The sequence below is a fragment of the Sebastes umbrosus genome, chromosome 5 (genome assembly GCF_015220745.1).
Source record: "Sebastes umbrosus isolate fSebUmb1 chromosome 5, fSebUmb1.pri, whole genome shotgun sequence".
NCBI classification, from domain to species: Eukaryota; Metazoa; Chordata; class Actinopteri; order Perciformes; family Sebastidae; genus Sebastes; species Sebastes umbrosus.
In genome coordinates, this window is record NC_051273.1 from 26193831 (window position 1) to 26214470 (window position 20640).

The 20640-nt window shown below is 41.6% G+C and overlaps 1 protein-coding gene across 4 annotated transcripts in view; it reads left to right on the plus strand.

Annotated features, from left to right (window-relative positions):
- LOC119488018 (arf-GAP with coiled-coil, ANK repeat and PH domain-containing protein 2-like) overlaps positions 1-20640 on the plus strand; it is a 62455-nt gene that overhangs the window by 38528 nt on the left and 3287 nt on the right. Inside the window, exons 9-25 of one of the 4 annotated variants that reach the window (XM_037769164.1) lie at positions 1563-1637; positions 3920-3931; positions 6515-6577; positions 10462-10574; positions 11200-11251; positions 11699-11799; positions 11929-12034; positions 12307-12515; positions 13366-13435; positions 13547-13641; positions 13960-14147; positions 15216-15317; positions 15920-16012; positions 16587-16819; positions 16908-17017; positions 17161-17271; positions 18155-18216. In XM_037769164.1, the coding sequence (XP_037625092.1) occupies positions 1563-1637; positions 3920-3931; positions 6515-6577; positions 10462-10574; positions 11200-11251; positions 11699-11799; positions 11929-12034; positions 12307-12515; positions 13366-13435; positions 13547-13641; positions 13960-14147; positions 15216-15317; positions 15920-16012; positions 16587-16819; positions 16908-17017; positions 17161-17271; positions 18155-18216 (1795 nt within the window). The remainder of the gene's footprint in view (positions 1-1562; positions 1638-3919; positions 3932-6514; positions 6578-10461; positions 10575-11199; positions 11252-11698; positions 11800-11928; positions 12035-12306; positions 12516-13365; positions 13436-13546; positions 13642-13959; positions 14148-15215; positions 15318-15919; positions 16013-16586; positions 16820-16907; positions 17018-17160; positions 17272-18154; positions 18217-20640) is intronic. The other 3 variants (XM_037769165.1, XM_037769167.1, XM_037769166.1) reach the window with 3 other exon arrangements.

The window sequence follows — 20640 nt, forward strand, 5'->3', positions numbered from 1 at the left end:
AGCAGTTAAAAGCTACAGTGCAAAACTTCAGCGGCAAAGGAAGTAAAATGTTGGTTCCGCCCTCTTCTGTCTCATTTGGCAAACTGACTTCTCTGTAACTCATTAGTGTGAATTGCCGTTTAGCTTGAAGTTGCGGTGCAGCAACTGGTGTCTTTAAAGCCACAACAGGCATTAAAAGCATATGATGAACACAGCTCTTCTGTAGTAAACATGCAACACTCATGTTTAGTACGCAGATACCGATCCCTCTGTGTTTGATGCTCGATGATTTAGGTCAGATTGTGGTCGCAGACTACCAAGAGGGGCAGAGTAGAATTTCACTGCTGTAAGGCAAAATGGCACATTTTCAGCATCACCCTGTGACCATCAGCACTTCATTGAAGTCCTTTTTTAATTTGTTGCTTTCTTCACCGCTCAAAAGATCCTTTGTTTTCCTCTCTGCACGCGATGGTTACTTGCAGGGGATGAGGAGAATCAATCATCCCCCATCCAATTTCACACATGATGAAGCCTCCACTGCACGGTCCATTTTGTTGAGAGGAAGAAGGCCTGTCTTGTCTCGATTGTTGCCCGTGGAAAAGTTGTTTATTTGCTGGAACCATTTATGCTCTCAGGAATGGAAAGGAAAGCTTCTGTGCACACACATGCTTACATTCACCTTTCATGTGCAGTCGAAAGAGAAGTTTTTCATTTTAAAGAGGACCTATTATGCTCATTTTCAGGTGCATACTTGTATTTTGGGTTTGTACTAGAATATGTTTACATGCTTTAATGTTCAAAAAGCGCTTTACTTTTCTCATACCAGCTGAGCTGCAGCATCTCTTTTCACCCTCTGTCTGAAACACTTTGTTTAAGCTCCTGCCCCTCCCTCCAGAAAAGCCCAGTCTGCTCTGATTGGTCAGCTGGCCCACTCAGTTGTGATTGGTCTACCAAACCAAACTCTTCGGACTCTGCTCCTTTGAAAGCATGCCAAACTAGCCTCTAGGCAGGTATTATGCAAATGTGTTACTTAGTGACATCACCACGTTACAGAAGAAAAGGCAGGACTTTAAGGAAGGCGTTTCAGGCAGTTCAGGAGCAGTGTTTCTGTGGGGGAGGGTAACTCCCTTTGTCATGACTTTGGGCTTTGTAACTTTGCAGACCTTTTACATGCAAAACAAAATATACAACACTAAAGGAAAGGGAAAAAACAAAAGCATAATAGGTCTTCTTTCATGGTTAAGAGTTTATGACTTTCACACATACTCACTGCTTTCTCTGTAATTGTATGGCGAGATGAATCAAAAGAAAGAATGTGACACATTCATATTTTGCCTTGAATAGGAATGTAAACATGAAGGCAGCAAAGCAAAACATCTGGACCCATGTTGGAATCTGGTTTAAGTTGTTTGTATCATTTTGGGTTTCATTCCTTTTGAATTTATCCAATACAGAAAATAGGTTTTCTAAAAACAACAACTCAAGGAATGTGTCTTAAATTTTTGTGTGTGCTGTTTTGAATTAAACACTCATGACCAGGTGGTTTGTTAAGCTTGACTAATCAGTATTTCTGCCTCTTCCAGTTGGACCTGCTGGTGGTGGACGCTGCCAAAGAGAAGAGGGACATGGAGCAGAAACACTCCACCATCCAGCAAAAGGTACACACACAATACGGTGTCATCTTCACTTACATTTAAACACAAATGGAAACTAAACATCATTCACGTTTTTAGCACTTTGCACGCAAATCACAACATAATTTTAGGCGCACAATTGTGAATATATATCATAAATTACAACTTTATCCTCCATTTATCTGCCCAGCAACCTGAAAAACACAGATACACAAACACTTACTCAGTGTGTGCCCGACATGACCAAGCTACTCTGAGCCTGGATTTCTCTTACATGTGTACTGACTTTATGGTTGTTAGATCCCGCAAAGCCTTTCTCATTGCACTCAAGCCACCTCCTATTAAAAGTAAACCCACAGCGCTCTGCTGGGATCTTGTAGGACTTACCTTCTACCCCACGGCCTCTGATCACAATCTCCCTCACTGCTCACCTGCACCAAGCTCCCTCTGACCACTATGCTCTCAGAATTGGGGTCACCATGCTAAAATATTACAAGCTTGTGGTACAGTAAAGCATTCAAGTATTGTATTGCTAGATTAATTATAATACTACTGACAAATCAATTATTTGCAATTGAAAGAAATGTTCCATATGAAATAATTTGCCCAGGGGAGCATACACATACCAAAGTTCACTGTTCACTGTACATTCGTCATTTGAGTGAATGGAGAGGTAGTACTCCAGCCTCAGGTGTAAGGTGATCCCTAAGGATGATCTCAGCCACACGCCCATGCATTATTGACGGCTGACGGAAACCCATTTCCAAACAAACAAGGTTGAGTTTCAGTACCCTCCCATCGCTGGTCAGCACCCACGCCAACCCTAATATCCCCACTGAGTCACACTTGTTGATATGTTTCCAACCAGAAGAGACATTTTGCAATAGCAAAAATATCATAATTTGAACTATCAGAACATTTTTTGCCCCTAAATGTTAGGTTTCTTTAATTAAGGCTGCAACTAACGATTATTTTCATTGTCAATTAATCTCTTTATTTTTTTACTCAATTTATCGTTTAATTGTTTAGTCTATAAAATGTCAAAGAGTAAGGCTCCGATCACATGGAGGTGCGTTGCTCGAAATGCATCGCCGTCAAACCCATTGTTTTCGTATGGTACAGCGCAGCCTGGCGTGCGCTCTTTTCTTGCACCGCGCGTCGCGTTTTTCCAGCGGTTTTTAGACGCGCATAAAAGTTAAAGAAATTAAGTATTCTCAACTTTTTGGCGCCGGGCGTGGAGTCGTGACACTGGCATTGGCAGGCAGCCAATCAAATCAAGCAAGAGGCTAGCTGTAGGACTGTGTGAGAGCTTTGGAGTATGTGAGAGGGGATTCACATCTCATGTTGTGATAGTTTCACTATTGTCTTTGAGAGAGAAAGAGCCATTAATGACATCTGATCACCCAGTTACGCTCACAGCCCCGCTCCACAGGCGCATCAGCTGTTTTGCCCGTGGCCTGCGTCTGTAGTGACGTGTCTCTGTCTGATCGGGGCCTTAAAAAAACAGAAAATATTCACATTTAAGGAGCTGGAATCAGAGAAATTTGACTTTTTTTCCTTGAAAAATTATATACTAATTTTTTATACTAATCAAAAATAGTTGCCGATTAATTGATTAATCGTTGCAGCTCTGTCTCTAACATTTACTAGTTATTTAAAAACACTTTTGCCTTCTTCTCTATGAACCCTCAACAGAACAACAGTTAAGCAGGATGTGGGGTGTTATGTTACAGTATGTGGTGTGGTGGTAAATTGCCCTTAGCTTTAATTGTACATCACACAGCATCATTAACTCCAGACAACATCTGGCAGCTCTTTTCCCATCTGTTGTCTGCTTGGCTTCTGTCTGCCTATCAGTGACGTTCATTTCAGTCTCCAACTGTGTGCAAGTAGAACATCTTCTGAGCTGTCTTTCTTTTTTCACCCCCTCTGTTGTTCTTTCCGTCTGTCGCTTTGTCATTTTTTGTGTGTGCCAACTCCATCTGTCTTTTTCTTTTGCTTCTCTCTCTCTCTCTTCCCTCTTGCTCGGTCAGTGATGTTACGTGTGCCAACTTCCACCTGACCTTGAACACCTATCCTCCACCTCCCCTCCCTCAAATTAACTAGATGCTATTTATATGTTGTCTCGCTCTCACCGCTCTCTCTCTCTCTCTCTCTCTCTCTCTCTCTCTCTCTCTCTCTCTCTCTCTCTCTCTCTCTCTGTCGTCTGGCTGTTCATACACAGACACTCCTAACCAACTGTCTCTTCTTTTCTTCTACTTCTGCTCTTTTTTCCCCCGCATCTCTTCTTTTTCTACTCACTTCAGGCTGCCCTGCAGGTAAGCTGTTAATCTTCCTTTTTCCCCCTCGCTGTCGTTTCTGTGTCATGTATGCATGGCTGGATAGATACTGTACACGTTGCTGTAACTGCTTGGGGCTCCACCTCTGTAGCTCACGTCATTTGTAGCGAGACGAGTGAGCCGGTTCATCACAAGATCAAATGATGCCATTTAATAGATTCCTGCCATCACGCGTCTCCTTGTGCCTTTAGTGTATATATATATATATATATATAAGTCGACCTCAATTCATTAATCAAATTAAGACTGTTTGACACCATTATGCCTTATTGCACATGACTTTCCACACTGTATCATGCTGCTTGTTTTGTGCTCAGTTTGGTTCAGTTCTTTACAGATGTTAAACCAACGTGTGTTTGGTATTGGCAAGAAGAAGGGACTCTATCACATTTCATTTTATCTCTCAAAGGTTTCCAGTTGGGTATTCTACAAATGCAGTGGAAAAGAAATGCATTGCAGTGGCATATTTACCTTGGAAATTAGCAAAAGCAACATTAGCTGTTAAGATGATTTGATATGTTAACACTTTACAGTGGCTTCACTCTGGTATATTAACTTGTGCTGCATTACTTAATGAAATATCCCTAACATTAATATTTCCCCAATGTTGCAGGTCAAAGTGCACAAATGTTACTTATTATAATATTAGGCTATAATACTCAATAGGCTCCCCAGGCTGACTTTAAGTGAGTGACCAGGTGCTTAGCAGGTTGCATGTCTGTTTTTGGCCCGGTCTCCTAAAAAAGGTTGTTCCCATACAACTAAACTGCATCCTTAGTTACGTTTGGAAGGAAAACGTATTTTGTCGCTCCTGGACCTCCGGAGACCGCTGTTTGTGTCCCAAGTGAAACTAAAAGTCAGCGTTCACTCACATAGTCATTTTAAACCTAACCTTGGCTTTGTTTTGTTTCAATATACAACGTCAATCACATGTTTAAAACTATTAAAAACTGCGACTTGAGAAAATATTTTTCTCTGCAAACGTAATTGAGAATGCGGTGTAGTTGTATGGGAACGTACTGTGCGTTCCAATACCCATACTATCATACTATTTAGTGTGCCAGAAAAATATAAAAAATGTCCCAAAACATAGTATGTCAAATGCAGAATGCCAAAAAATACCAGGATGTCCTTCTACACCTGGTCGCATTTTGTAGGATGCAAGGCAGCATGCTTTTCTGGCTATTCTGACCCACAATCCCCTGCAATCCTCTTGCCTCTGTAGTTGCGTTAGTGATGCAGATTGTTTACTCGTGGTTTCTTTTTCTCATCACTTACTGGTGGTTGTAAGTGTGTGAAGGTTGGGCACACTGGCAATGTTGTGGAACTGGGCAGAGAAAGCTTCTTTTATACTCGAGTGTGAGCCAGTAAGTGAGTTTTGAAAGTCAAGTAATCGGTTAATTGTTTGTGTTGATGAATGACCATATCGGTCCCCCATTATTTTATTATGTGTCATATATCATTTGACACTAAAACCTTTACTTGTTGCCCCCTTTAGGATGTTTTTGACACTGGCACACTGTCCACTTTATTTGTGCTTGCACACAAACCTTTGTCATTATTGATATATTGATGAAACCCTCCATCCTCACGAGGATTGAAGGGGGTTCTTAGGTTGTGTTTGTATGCTTCCTATCTGCCTCTGTGCAGCAGAAGCACTATAACCACAGGGCATGACAGCGTCACGATGGTGCTTACGGAGAGAGACGGACTGCTGACTTAAAGATTTTCTTGTCTTGTCGCATAAAGAAAGAAAATATGTCATTGGCTTTGAAGTGGCTATGGTATTAGAAATGATCTAATTGTTTTCTGCTAGAATAAGCCAGTCTCTTAACTGTCATATACACTGAGTGTCATTTTGACATTCAGCATGGTTAAAGGAGTAGCTACTTTATCAACACACACAAGGGAGGTGAGAGAGTGAGGGGGAAAAGCTGAGTGCGCGTCTGTTAAATTGAAGTCATTATAAATGTTTGATGCCCGAGCTCCTCTGCACGGTCCACTTGATTATTTTAACCCAACAGTCACACCAGCATCACACACATACACACACACACACAGGTGACCTTCGCTTAGGCCTCAGGAGGAAGAGGAGGAGCAGAGGCAGTGACGAAAGAGGAGGTGTGGGTTTTGTTGAAGAGACAGGCCACGCTGCTTAGACTGACACACTGCCATCGAAATGCTACACAGGAAGACTTTGAGATAGCGAAGATTCATCGGCCTCACGGGGGGGAAATATTCACACACAGAAAAGGGGGTGCTCACGCTCCATAAGACCTGGGAAAAATGAAGATTTTCAGCCGTTTTCACTACGTTTGGTATCTGGTGAGTGCACCTAAAGGAGGGAGATTGAGTAGCTGTGTGTGTGTCCATGCATGCAACTGTGTCTCAGTGCCAATGCCTATTTATAGTGGTTTATTTTTGTGTTTCTTTAGTGTGATTGTTTCTCTTGTGTGTACACCATTTTTTTATTTTGTCAAATCCATGATACCTAATATTCCTGTGGTAGAAATACATCTTTCTTTTCTCTGTTTGCCGTTCTCTTGCTGTGTGACATTTTAGGAGGTGACTGAGCCCGAGTCTTTACCAGACTGCCGCAACTTTTGCGCTTGGAGGTCGACCTCCGTACGTAGAGTCACCGCATCGATTTCCATCTGACTTCCGCTTTGTAACCCTACCTGCCGGCCCCCGTCTGTCACCTCCTCTCCTCTCCTGCACACGCTAACAGACTGCATTGCAGTGTTTGTTTGTGTGGATGTTTGCCCCTCCGTCTGTTTCCTCATTTTCGAGTGCCACACATGCATTGATGTGACTTGATGATGCAGCATGTTCATTTTGATGCTTCAGTGTTGGTGCAGGTGTCCGCCACAGCGAACTCAGGTTGCTGGTTTGATGTCAGTGAGTGGTTTGCAGTCCATTGTCACTTTTTTGCTCATTGGATAATAAATGAACACATCTCTGTTGTCAGGCGAAAACCTTGCATCTCTAGAATGTTTCAGGAACTAAAAACACCAATCGTACCTACTTAGTTTGACCACTACCTGTTTTTAAATGAATGTAACAGGGTTGAAAATGGTTTCCCAGGCCCAAGCGGTCACAGAAATTTCTCAACCTACAGTTGAAACAAGAGAACCAGAAAGGTTTTCACATGATAGCAAGAGTGTTTTAGTATATGTGTTTCATTGTTTGGACTCGGTATTAATGAGGGATTTGTAAGATTGTATGGATATTTGTGCTTGTGTGAGTGTGTGTGTGTGTGTGTGTGTGTGTGTGTGTGTGTGTGTGTGTGTGTGTGTGTGTGTGCGTGTACACGTGCAAGTGAAAGCACGCCTGCATCAACGTGGTCGGTGTTGTTGTCATGTTTTCCCTGGCCTGTACTAAGCCAAATTATGGGTGGTTTCCTAAAGTTCTGCTCACACTACGAGTGTCAAAAGCAACAAAAGGTTCAGCGTAGCCAACTACATTGTTGGCGAGTCGCCGTTTAAGTGTTGCTCTAGCGCTCGTTGGCGTAGTTATGACGTTAAATAGCACAGGGAACGGCATTTTTCTAGATTAAAAAAAACCAAACTTAAACTTTATTAGATTCATCATATGTCATGAAACTTGACATGAAATTTGACTCCTGCATTTAACCCATCCTAAGGAGCAGTGAGCTGCTGTAAAGCGCCCGGTAAACAACTTCCGGTTCAGTGTGTCGCTGAAGGACACTTCCAACATGTAGACGGTAGGAACCGGGGATCAAAACGCCACCCTTGCGGTTGAAGGATGACCACTCTTTGTTGACGCTTCACCACGTCATTGGAGCGCTGAAAAGAGTTGAGACCAGCTCAACTTCATTTATAGTGCGTCACGCCCATCACGCAGCGTTAAGTGTCGGGCGTCAGTTTGTAGCTTCAAGCTACCGACTTCCAATGAAAATGATTTGTAGCCTGTTGCTGTGAAGCTGGTAGTGTGAACACAGCATTATTCAGTCAGGCATCATACCACTACTGAGGTTCTGAGTTATGCATTTGTGTGGCTTAAACGTGTAGGTATTTGGACAGTTGTGAGAATTGTGTGGCCCTACTCCCGAGGTTAATTTTGTCCAAGCTCCAGGAAAAGGTGATTTGTTGAATGCAGCCTGGACCGGTACTTTCCATTATCTTTCTGTTCAGAAGCTTAATACGGACACAGTTTGTTCCCCTTGTGCACCCAAAATAACCTCAGTTGTCCCGGTGTATGTCATGCTGGAAAATTGTGTGCCTCTGTGTGTGTGTGTGTGTGTGTGTGTGTGTGTGTGTGTGTGCGTCCAACTGACACACCATGGTATCATAGGGCTTAGGGCTTTTGCTCAGGTTACATTTACAGATCCAAGCAATGAGACAGTGTGCAGTCATGCACTACAAGTAATACACTACATCAAACAACCATGTAGTATATAAATCTGTAGACTGTTGAGTGTCTCTTCATTATGTGAGCCTACAATATGTAGATTTTAGGTTGGTGTCTTTGTTGGATCTGATCTGCACTCAAGAGCACCCGCTAGACTGAAAGTTTATAAAGCATACATGTATGATAAGTATAAATGTTTGAGTAGACTTTATTGGAGCATGCTTTCATCCTCCATTCCAATCATGTACTCTTTGTCTTAAAAGACAATTTTGCTTTGCAGGAAGCATTTCAAATATGACATTGTAAAGAGAAACCTCTAGAACAAAGACAGAATGCAGTCAACCTTTTATAGTTTCCTCCGCTGAGAATAGGGATGTGTTTAATCTTTATATATTTGTCCTGTCGTTATGTTCATGTTTAGCATGGTTGCTTTCCAGGAAGTAAACAGGATGTAGTAGTCATTGTCACCACCTGCTGAATGGATGAGATCATTTCCACTCAGAATTATCAATGATGACATATTTTATTTTTTTACTGGTCTAGTGCATACAGTAAATACTGTTGTCAAGTTTTGAGCTTATTTCTGTGTCAAGGTTATACTTTCTTTTTAATCAGAGCACCAGGTCATAATTTGTTTCATAATAGAGGACAAGGTTAGTCTTTTTCTGTGTCAGATATAATACTCAAAATACTCTGAGTGTTTTCGGAAGGACAACAGAGAAGGTGGTTCCACAGCTCACTACAGTAACTGACCTAGAGCTGTAATTGGTTGTGGAGATGGTGACACTCAATGTAAACTGACTCCACACGCACACACACACACACACGCATGTATGGATCATGGTATTCAGTGTCACTTGAAGCTGAGAAAGCTGGGAGGGTGTTAGGAAAGTGTGGCAGCTCAGGTAGTTAAAGCTAGACGGTCCCATGACACCATAACTCAGTGAGAGAAAGGAGGCATGAAAGCTCACTTTGCAACTTTACTCCTTGGAAGACAATATAACAAACTCGCTATCTATCTAGCTGAATACTTAACTAATTAAAACTATATAATGCCATTGTTCAGTGCAGTTTTCACACTTCCAGGATTTATTAATGTACCCTAGGGATTGTTTATGGTGTGCAAGTGCAGAGTGACGGGAAGACTGGACATGGTGGGTCTTGGCAAACCACCAACTATGTGATTTTAACTTTTGTTTCTATTATTAACTGTATTATATATTATCTAGACAAAGCAAATATATTCTGGGATATGTTTTGTCCCCTTAGTAGTTCCACTTGTCAAAACAACTTCAGAGACAGAGGGAAATGTGGATAAATAGTCTGAAGCCTTGAAACTGTGAAGACAAATCTCACTAAAGTGGCGTATAACTCAACATTAGAAGATTTTACAATATTTTGTTAGTTGTATTTTTAACCTCCCTTCTCAGACAATACATACTTAATCAACTGAAAGGGATTATAACTCTGCAACCATCCTCCCTACTCTGCAAAATTACATTCCCATACAACTAAACTGCAAAGAAAACACAACAAAAAAGTGCAACAAAACTTTTTAATTAGGTTTAGTAATAAAACATCCTGATTAAAATAAGTGAACGTTAAGTTTTGGTTTCACACGGGACACAAACAGCGGTCTCGTAGGCGAAAGTCTGGTGTTTGTTGACCCATCCATCACCCCGGCCTCGTCCCTACGTGGAGTTCTGCAGGCTATCATTACAAACGGATTTGTGATGCCTCAGAAACAAACGTAATCCGTTTCCCTCTAAACATATTTCACAATGCAGTTTCATTGTATGGGAATTTAATTTTTAGGAGACCAGACTGAACCATCAGCTGTGCTTGTGTGTTGTTTCTATCTTGTCCGGTTGTTGGTGTGAAACATCATTCAGGTCAGTGTGTGAGAAGCAGCCGAGCGGCGCTGCTCTGTACAAAGTCACTTAGCACAGCTGAGACTGATGGCCCTCATTTGTGACTTTGGGAAAAGTGCTGAGTCACTGCTTACCCCCAGAAAAAAACACTAGGACCAAAGGAAACTATCAACATTTTAAATGTTGGTAATGTGGGAAATTTTTATTTTATGTTTGCTTAATATTTTCTGTCTTTGCTCTCTTTCTTTTCCGACACGTTTTGTTCAGGACTTCTCGCATGACGACACCAAGCTGGAGTACAATGTGGACGCAGACAATGGCATCGCAATGGAGGGTTATCTGTTTAAGAGGGCCAGCAATGCCTTCAAGACGTGGAATAGGTACAACAGACACGGTCCAATTTGCGTCTTTATGAAAAAATCTAAAATTCAATTTTATGATAAGGATATGCTATAGTAAGCAAGTAGCAAGCGCTGTCATCAAAAATGTGAACAGATATTAAAGGTGCTTTACATTTTAATACATCAGCAAGTACTAATCAGCAAGTGTTCAAATATGGATTTTTTATCACTGTCACAAGAACATAATTGGGTTTGATTTAGAAGGAAGAGGTTAATACTGTAGTATCAATACTGTACTTACATTTAACTAGTCAACTAACTGTACATTACTAGACCAGTTAAATGTAAGTGAAAATACTGTTCCTGACAATCATACCACTGTCACCTCTTTCTTTTAAAGTTGACCCATATAACTCTGGTTGTATTTATTCCTCTGGACCCAACAAACTGTTTGAAACGGGTACAGATGAGACTTTAGTTGGGATTTCCTCTCCTTCCTATCCCTCTCTACAGTATTTAGATATAACCTCTGAATAAATGTATCTACTAATCAGCTCTCTCGACATTGCCATTGCTCTCATTCATGCTAGAATTACGTCAAAGCGTGTTATTTTAGGAGCGTCACGGTCGACTGCCTGTGACTTTTTTGTTTTTCTCCCTTCAGGCGTTGGTTCTCCATCCAGAACAATCAGCTAGTTTACCAGAAGAAATTTAAGGTATGTCAAGTGACTCCCTGCACACCGACCACAATCAAATATGCATGTGTTTGACTTCCAGCACAAGTAACCCGGTCATGTATTTTTAACAGGATACCGTAGCCTCATTTAAGAGCTGTAGTAGCCGATTCAAAACAGACGTTTAGTGTCGTATAAACCATAGCTCTATGTGAAGATGTGTTTCTGTGTGTAATTGTGTAATATGATGCAGTCATTATACAGATCCTATATTCTGGAAAACTCATACACAAGCTAAATATTTTTGCTACATTTCAAGAGCATTTGGACAAAAACAGGTTGTAGCTTTGTTGGACACATTTTGTTATTTGCTAAAGTTTAGTATGGAAAACACATTTATGCAAAGCTGTCAGTAGTCACATATTGTTTTTTTTGTCACACACTCACACACTCGTGTGTTTAACCAAAGCTGCTATGTTGTCCCCTCAGGACAACCCGACAGTGGTGGTGGAAGACCTGAGGCTATGTACCGTCAAACATTGTGAGGACATAGAGCGCCGCTTCTGTTTCGAAGTAGTGTCACCCACCAAGTAAGTTTGAGTCCCCATTAGTCTAATGAGCACTGGAATATGTTACTACAGGTGGGAAGGTGGAGTAGCAGTGTACCCACCTCCTCCTCCAGCAGACAGCAGCTGTGTGATGCTCATCTGTCCCAACAGGAGCTGTATGATGCAGGCGGACTCAGAGAAGCTGCGACAGGCCTGGATCAAAGCCGTCCAGAACAGCATCGCCACCGCCTTCCGCGACAAGGGAGACGAAGGCGAGGTAAAAACCAAACACTGAGTGGAGAGTTGAAGGGATTCACATATACTTTGGATAAATAAATGATGTTGAAGCTGTGTTTATGTATGTAACACCAATTTCCCATACATGAGTTTACATTCAGTTTCCCTTGTGTAGACTGTTAGTGTTCGCTGCTAAAATGCCCCAATTACACCACAGGGATAAAGTTTCATTTAATTTCATCCTATCCCATCTTAATAAACATTTACCATCCTTCTGGATTTCTGTGCATCCCCCCGTCTCTCTCATGTCAGAAGCTGGATAGGAAGTCGTCCACATCAACAGGGAGCCTGGATTCTGGCGGGGAGCCGAAGGAGAGACCACTGAAAGGAGAGAGCGCCCTGCAGAAGGTCCTCGCCATCCCAGGCAACACCTGCTGCTGCGACTGTGGCCAGCCAGACCCCCGCTGGGCCAGCATCAATCTGGGCATCACCCTCTGTATACAGTGCTCCGGTATCCACAGGTAAAGTACTAGTAATAGGTCTTTTAATTTTTAAGTTACAAACAGCTAGGCACATAAAAATGACAATAAAAGAAAAGGAAAATCACAAAGGAAGATACAAAGTCATGAAACTCTTAAATAACCAACTTATACATTTTACTGCTATGAAAATGTAAAGAGGTTTATCCCAGAAAAGAGAAACACAGGGAAACTAATAAACCGAGGAAAACTAATATCCGCACCTTTTATTTATTTATCTACCACTATGCAGGAATACAGTTCATTTTGAGTTCATTTTGGTTCCATGGAAACCGGAAAGGAAGAAAGCAGTCGTTGCATGTTTGCTGTTCAATGCTTTGTACAAACTGTTGGTCTTTAGGGATTTATGAAATGTAAACACCCTGTTATGAACACCCAGGCTGCTCTGGATGTTGTGACGACCTTTAATTACCAGGGTAAAATATTAATTATCCTTCTGGCCGAATTTTAATTAACATAAAAGTGTCTAGGGATTCCGGCTATCTTTGTTACTACAACAAAAAATAATGGCATGTTTAAATCTCTGGCACTTTGCCCTCATGAGCAGTTATAGATTTTTTAATTTACATATGTATTACAAACAAAGGCGTTGAGCAGTCCGAGTACTGTATGTTTATCTGAGAACTACCTTCTCTACATACCTACTGGCTGCTAAGCCCATGAATCTGCAGACCCCAATTGTCACCTTGTGGCTAAAACCTAAACTACACTCGTGTGTTTAACAGTATAATGGTCTTCAAGACTTACCAGCATTTTGCCTTTTAGCTCGTTCACAATTAAAGCGTGATCATCAACGACATTGTGCTTTTTTAAATTCTTCTTTCACCTGCAGGAGTCTGGGAGTGCATTTCTCTAAGGTTCGGTCTTTGACTTTGGATACATGGGAGCCAGAGCTTCTAAAGGTGAGGGAGGAAAAACTGTACATGAACAAATGTACATGAACATCCAGTTCAAACTGAAAGTCTTATTTTTAACAAATAACTCTAAATGTATTTGTATTGCACCTTTCACAGTTGATGTGTGAACTTGGAAATGGAGTGGTCAACCAGATCTATGAGGCTCGGCGAGAGGAGCTAGGAGCCAGAAAACCACAGCCAGGAGACCCAAGGTACACAACTGGTAGAAAGCATATTGATATTTTCAGACTTATTTTCTCCCTTGATTAATTTCTCACTTAATGTATTTCCTGATATTTAGTGTTTTTCTGTGTCTGACTGAAAATAGTTAATAGAAAACAATTCATTAGAATAGAGGCATTATCAACTTAATATATAGAAAATTTGACTTTAGCCTCATTGTGATAAATTAAATCTGCAATCTGCAGTTGTTATACAGCTTTTGCATCAAATTGCACCTGGTTTGAGTAGATAAACTAGTAAAAATGTTTCACCTTATTCACAAGCAAAGCCCTTCTTGTTCCTAATAGAAGCGAGGTGGAGGCCTACATCAAAGCCAAATACGTTGACCGCCGGTTTGTACGCCGGCCGTCAGACGAGGAGCTTCGCAACAAAGTGGTTTCTCTGAGCAAACAGGAGAAGAGACTGAGCAGCAGCTCTGAGCATCTGCCCCCAAGACCACCACCACCCACCCCGAAACTCCGACCCGGTCAATCAGGTCAGTAGAAAAGTTAACGAACATAATAACACATCTTTCAACTCATGAGTTTGTGTTTTCTGTAAATTTTCCCTTGTCTCTAAACTGAAAGGGATAGTTTGGGTGTTTTGAAGTGGGGTTGTATGAGGTACAGTACTTATCCATAGTCAGTGTATTACCTACAGTAGGATGACGGTTGGCACGCCCCCAGTGATACACTGACTATGGATAAGTACCTCATAGAACCTCACTTCAAAACACCCAAACTATCCCTTTAATGAATAACAAACTGACAACAAAACTCAACCAAAGGTACAGATCCTGACCTGGGTGGTGTCTGGCAATCACACAGCGGATTAACACTAAAACTTGTTCTTTAGCTGGACGGATTTAAGACCACTAGATCCAACAAGCTTTCAGGACTAAATCCAGTATTTACCTGTGACTAATAAAAATCAATTCGTTGGATCAGTAGTTTTTGTCATTTTCACGCAATTCCAATGACTGGATACTTGGATGGGGGACAGTGTTATATAAAGGTTTCTCAATGTCTAAATTCTTTTTTTGCAAATTCCTCTTCTAAATTTCTAATATCCCCCAACTCATATTACCTGGTTACTAAACTAATACAATAGGATTTCAGAGTTTGGATGTTTCTGTTATACAGAACTTTTGGTGGCTCTTCAGAAACAAAGTTGCACTGCATCAAGAGGGCAAAGTCAGTGTCATTTGTCATTGTGGACACATTTTCTATTGTGTGCTGCTCTTTGTGATTTTTTGCACTGCAGTGGAGACCCATCGGCATACTGTATGTTCTCTGTGAACAGCATATGCCTGAGCCCTCTTTGCCTCCCATTGCTTCTCGTAGTCTGTCTCTTCCAGTGTCGACTGACCTGGTGGTCTAACTATCTCTGCTTCCACCCTGCTTCCCACTCTCTCCTCTTCACCAATCTCTTTCTTTCCTCCTTTCCTGTTCTGTGTTTCTGGACTAACTCCTGCTCTCACTGCCTACCCTGTAACTCCTCACCCTGCCACTCAATTCACACCCTGCGCCTTCCAATTCCCAAACTCCTATTATCCCTGACGTAGCTGTTGCCAGCGGCACGGAGACCCGCCGCGACTCTCTCTTCTGTCCTGACGAGCTTGACTCGCTCTTCTCCTACTTTGACAACTCTGCCAAGCTCAGGAGCAGTAAGTACTAAATGCTTAGTGTTTCGCTTGCTTCTCCATCCCCTCTGTACCATTTGTATTCACTGCTTTGGGTCTGTGGACTAACAACCCTTCATCCACTCCTCTGTTCCTCCTTCATTCAGACCTTCTTAATGGACCATCCCGCCATGTTAAGAGCATTTCAGAGCATACCATGTTTTGTTTTTCCCGGGGATGGGGAGTGTTTCTCTCACACATGGTTTTGGTCAGTGTCTGGTATTTGCATTTGTATCTGTTTCATCATATTTTTGGTATTTAGGGACCTGAAACATAAGGTGGTGGCGGGGATCTGTCCTCCGGTTCTCTTTCTGTTGATTTCAGCACTAACTGTACAAAATATTAGGACCACCTGTTGTCTCTGGTAATCATACTAGAGGAAAATTAGCTGTCAAAAGCCAGTAGATGTTCAAAAAATTAAGAAAAAATAAAAACATTTATCAAAAGGTTTCTGAGGGGCTACGATAGGAGACTGTGTGATGATCTGAAAACAATCAACATGAAGGTGTTCCTTTTATTTTATACACTCAGTGAATGACATTTGTGTTTTGTTCCACAAGTCGTGATTCACACTCTTTGTTTTACAGTAAAAAGTGCAGACAGCGGCATCCAGAACAGCGCTGATGGGAGCAGGGAGATGCTGGCCACCACCCCCTCCAATCACAGCCTGACAGAAGCAGGTAAGAAACAAACACACACACACACACAACACTTTCATTACTGACACGTCCCTGCCTATTAAAGTCTAAAGCGAGAGGTTTATTCGCCAAGTTAAAAAAACAACATCTTGTGCAAGCATTAAGGATACAAGATTGATGCAAGAGAAAGTTTTATCAAAGTTTGGCTTATCCACAAACCTTCAAAACACATAATTGTAACTAGAAGGACACTCAGAGAGCGTAGACCTCCGCCAAGGCCAAATGCCCTGTCTCGCAATGGTCACGAAAGTGAAGAATTATATGTGTATCCGCCCCATGATTTGGATCCGCGCCAAAATGTATTGGGTTGTTCCGTGGCCCATGCTACACACTTCCACCAAGTTTCATGAAATTCGGACAAGTAGTTTTTTCTATAATCCTGCTGGAAAAAAACAAACAAATGAGCTGTGATGTTTATGTCAGTGTTTCTTCTGTTTGTGATTTTAGCTACCTGCTCTGGTCTGTAAAGCACTTTGGTCAACGTGGGTTGTGTTTAAATGTGCTTCATAAATACATTTAACTTTGACTTTGATATTTCTTTCTGCCCATTTTTCAGACGCTGCTGAGTCTCCGCCCATGCCCATGCCTGCCACACTGCCTCCTCCGTCACCCTGTAAGGAGATGGTGTTCTACGAGCCTAAGGAGTACAGCTCAGGTCTGCAGCTCTACTGGGCTGCGTGTGCCCGCAGCCTGCCGGACATGGCGGAGGCACTTGCCCACGGAGCCGAAGTCAACTGGGTCAACACAGAGGAAGACAAGAGGACGCCGCTTATCATGGCGGTGCAGGGGGTGAGCAATGCTACAGATAATAGTACTTAGTACTTACAATGTAAGTGTGTTTTGTCACTGGAAAGTAATATAATGTGTTACATTTCAGGGTTCGCTGGTCACCTGTGAGTTTCTGCTCCAAAATGCAGCTAATGTGAACCAGCAGGATGCTCAGGGCCGAGGACCCCTCCACCACGCCACCATGCTGGGACACACAGGGTTTGTCTTGCATATCTCATCATCATCATTACGTCACCAAACTGTTACTCAGAGGATGTTGACGAGGCATTTTGAAGACTGTGATAACAACCCAGATTATGTGTGACCTCAAATAACATGACAAACCTTTCTCTCTGTTTTAGGCAAGTGTGTTTATTCTTAAAAAGAGGAGCAAATCAAAACGCTACGGACATCGACGAGAAAACACCCCTGACGATAGCGGTGGATGCGGCCAACGCAGACATCGTCACACTGTGAGTGTTAATCTTGTTATCGATATTATTGTTATTGCGCATATGCGAGCGCGCATGGGAAACCGACCCGGGTGATTTATACATCTAAGAAGTTACAAACAGTCCCTTTAAGTTTCATTTTTACTTTTCAAACATAGTTATTTGAAGCCCAAAAACAATATTTTTGCCTAAACTTAACCAAGCTGTTGTGTTTGTGCTCAAAATGTAACGTTTCATTCAGTTACAACGTGTTAGAACATGTTGCATTTAACTTTTGCTTTCACTTTACAAGTAGTAGGTATAGCAGGCCCCTACTGACCCACATCTATGAAGCATATAACGGCCATTAAATGAGCTGATAACAGTCAAAACGGGTGGTTAAATACACCACTAACCAGTACAACAATCATCAATATGGAACCATTGGGGTTGAGGTGCCTTGCTCATGAAAACAATGATCACCGATGGTCATGTTTTGTCAAAAGGTGCCTACAGTTGGTTTGTAATCTGTGGAATCATTCTATGTATTTTAATGGCATGACCTGTTTTATGATTTTTAAACAAGCTAAAAAAAGCTTACAAGCCTATATCTATACCTAATCCAGTATAACAGTCTGCCTTCACCAAGGAGTAACAACTTTCTCCACAAGGTGTCACCACTTCATCAGTTTACAGATCTACATTATGCAGTGGATGTATTTTCCTCTAGCTGTAACACAGTGGCCCGTAATCAGAGCAGAGTATTTCTGTGAGAACCGTTCTTAATGGCCAATAAACCGAGTACATTTTCAAAAACACAACTAGAACCCTGACGATAGATTGAAATTTTAAGACTTTGATTACTGACTGTATCTCTTCCTTGTGGCTAATCTGTCACTTCCTGTTTCTTAACCTGCTCCTCAAGGTTGCGACTGGCCAAGATGAACGAGGAGATGCGAGAGGCGGAGGGCCCCTACAGCCAGTCAGGTCAATATAACACCAACAGCCCCACCGAGATGCAGTACAGGAAGTGCATGCAGGAGTTTATTAGCCTGCAGCTGGACGAAACTTAATAACTGTCCGCTCTTGTTAAAACACAGAAGCAACATACTGTAAGACCTGGCTTATCAGAGGAAATGTAAAGCCCAGGTTTCAGAGTTGGGGTCAGTTGACTGAAAAACTGCAAATGAACACCCAGATAACCAAGATAACCAAGATAACCCAGATATCCCAGATATCCCAGATAACCCAGATAACCCAGATATCCCAGATAACCCAGATAACCCAGTCTGTTCAGTCTTAGTTGTTTGATAACAAACTGGAGGCCACTTTTTTATTAAGTTTAGGGGAAATTTGATCGACTGATTAGAGTGAACTGAGCCCGACTCTGTCAGTTGTGCTTCTGTGTCCTGCTGTACTGTGAGTGCAACTTTCATCATAACGCCCGCTGCACCTTGGTGTAGTATAACGTCAGGTGCTATACTCTATCAATGTGACAGTTAAAGCCATCGACTCTGGACATTTCCGAAGAGTTTCGTTCCGAAGTGGAACATCAAAGTTTTCCATTAAGTGACTGTTACTAACGTAGAATTATTGATAGCACAAAATTAAAAGTGTCACTTTTTACTAGACAGACTGTACTTCCTCCCTTTAAGTTTATATTATATACGTTTCTCTCTATTTTAGAGGTGTTCAGTGATTTATAGCAGCTAATGAGAGTTTTTTCGGGCTAAAATACTTTTCATTTTTAAATTAGTGTTGTGTCTCTTTGCAAAAAAACTAGCTACCCAGTAACTGCCACCAGTATCCAGTGACCTCAAAGTGACAGCAGTTTTCACTATCTGGCAATAATCGTGACTTTTGAATGACATTTTTTATCATCTGACCCGAGAGGCGAAGTGTTTCATTTTAAATTGACCTGTCAGAAGTCATTTATGCACATTCCTATTAATGGTTATGCAACTACTACTGTACCTTGTCCTGCGATTGTATGGTTCCCATTTGAAGTCTTAACCATTTTCAAGGCCTGTTTACTTATTTGAACTGTTTGTTGTCCAAACATAATGCATTTTGCTGTTGTGACATGCCTGGTCAGAAAACAAAAGTCTATTTTATTTTAGTACAGTTTTCTTTTTATAAAGATAATTCTAGGAATCGTATAATAAGTATACTTACTGTACATATTGTAAATGATGTGCATAGTCTGACAGAAGAAGTGGAGTTGAGATTGACTCTGGCTGCCACAAGGGGCTCTGTGTTCACATCCTTACTTTTCTTTTTTTTGATTGTACGCTATTTACTTCCTGTTATGACAATATTGTGTCTTGGTTGTTTAGTCGGTTAAGTGTGCTTGCTCGTTGCCCGTAATCACGGGAAATCCAGAATTGTAAGACGATAAAGGCCTTTTAGTGCCATCGCATTGATTGTATTGAATGTTAGTGGGTTTTTAAACCATCTGAGGATGGTCCATTGTCGAAGCAACAAGTGCAATAGTGTAGAAAAATATCCACATGTAACCATGTACATATATTCTTATCACCTGCTGGTCCTAGCTTATATTTATCTTAATCATAAGGGAGCTTTAAAAAAAACAAAACGTGTGAATAGACATGAGTGCAAAGCTCAGTTGAGGTTTACTGATGGTGAATGAATGATTGAAACGTACCCCAGTTTCATCCCACGTCCCAAATCCTGGGAGGGCACCAAAGCACTTTGATTAAAAATGGTTCATTTCTGCTAATTCACATTGAGAGCAGCGCCTTCTGGTGCTGACAGAACAGTATGTGATGTTTTGAATGGTTGACTAGTGTGGAGTTGCGTTCAGTAGTTAGAATAGGGATTACTGATTGTGTTGTGATTGTGTTCACAGGTTAATGAAGTTGTTGTGTCCTCCAGAGTAGACGCTGAGGAGTTTCTTGAGAGCTCTTAGATTGTAGGGTAAAGGCATATATATGTGTGTTGACCACAGGAGGGAGGGCTACACTCAGAAATGTCGTCCATCGAGGGCTAGATGTGCCGTTTTTTTTTTTAAAGTGGAATATCCTCCATGGTCTTTTTTTTCGCTTTTTAAAAATAAGTCAAGAATGTTTTGGACCTGAATGACAAAGAATGAATTCTTCTTTTTTTCTTAATTATTTTCTTTAGCGTGTGCAAACCTTGTTGATAGGGAATGGTACAGAAACTATTGCTGGCTGTCGTTGCCTTAAAGGTCAACAGCAGACACGCTAGCAATGACCACGAGAGGAGCAGAAGTAGGTTTGTCTTTAGCAGAAGGAGCAGAGTAGAGTCTGAAGTACGTGCTTCCAGTCACTCACGTTGTTTTGCCGCGAGAGGATTTGCCTTGTCGCCGGCATCAACTAGCCGTCCTATTTGATACCCGAGGGCCTCTTCATCAGCGCCTCCAATCAGCTG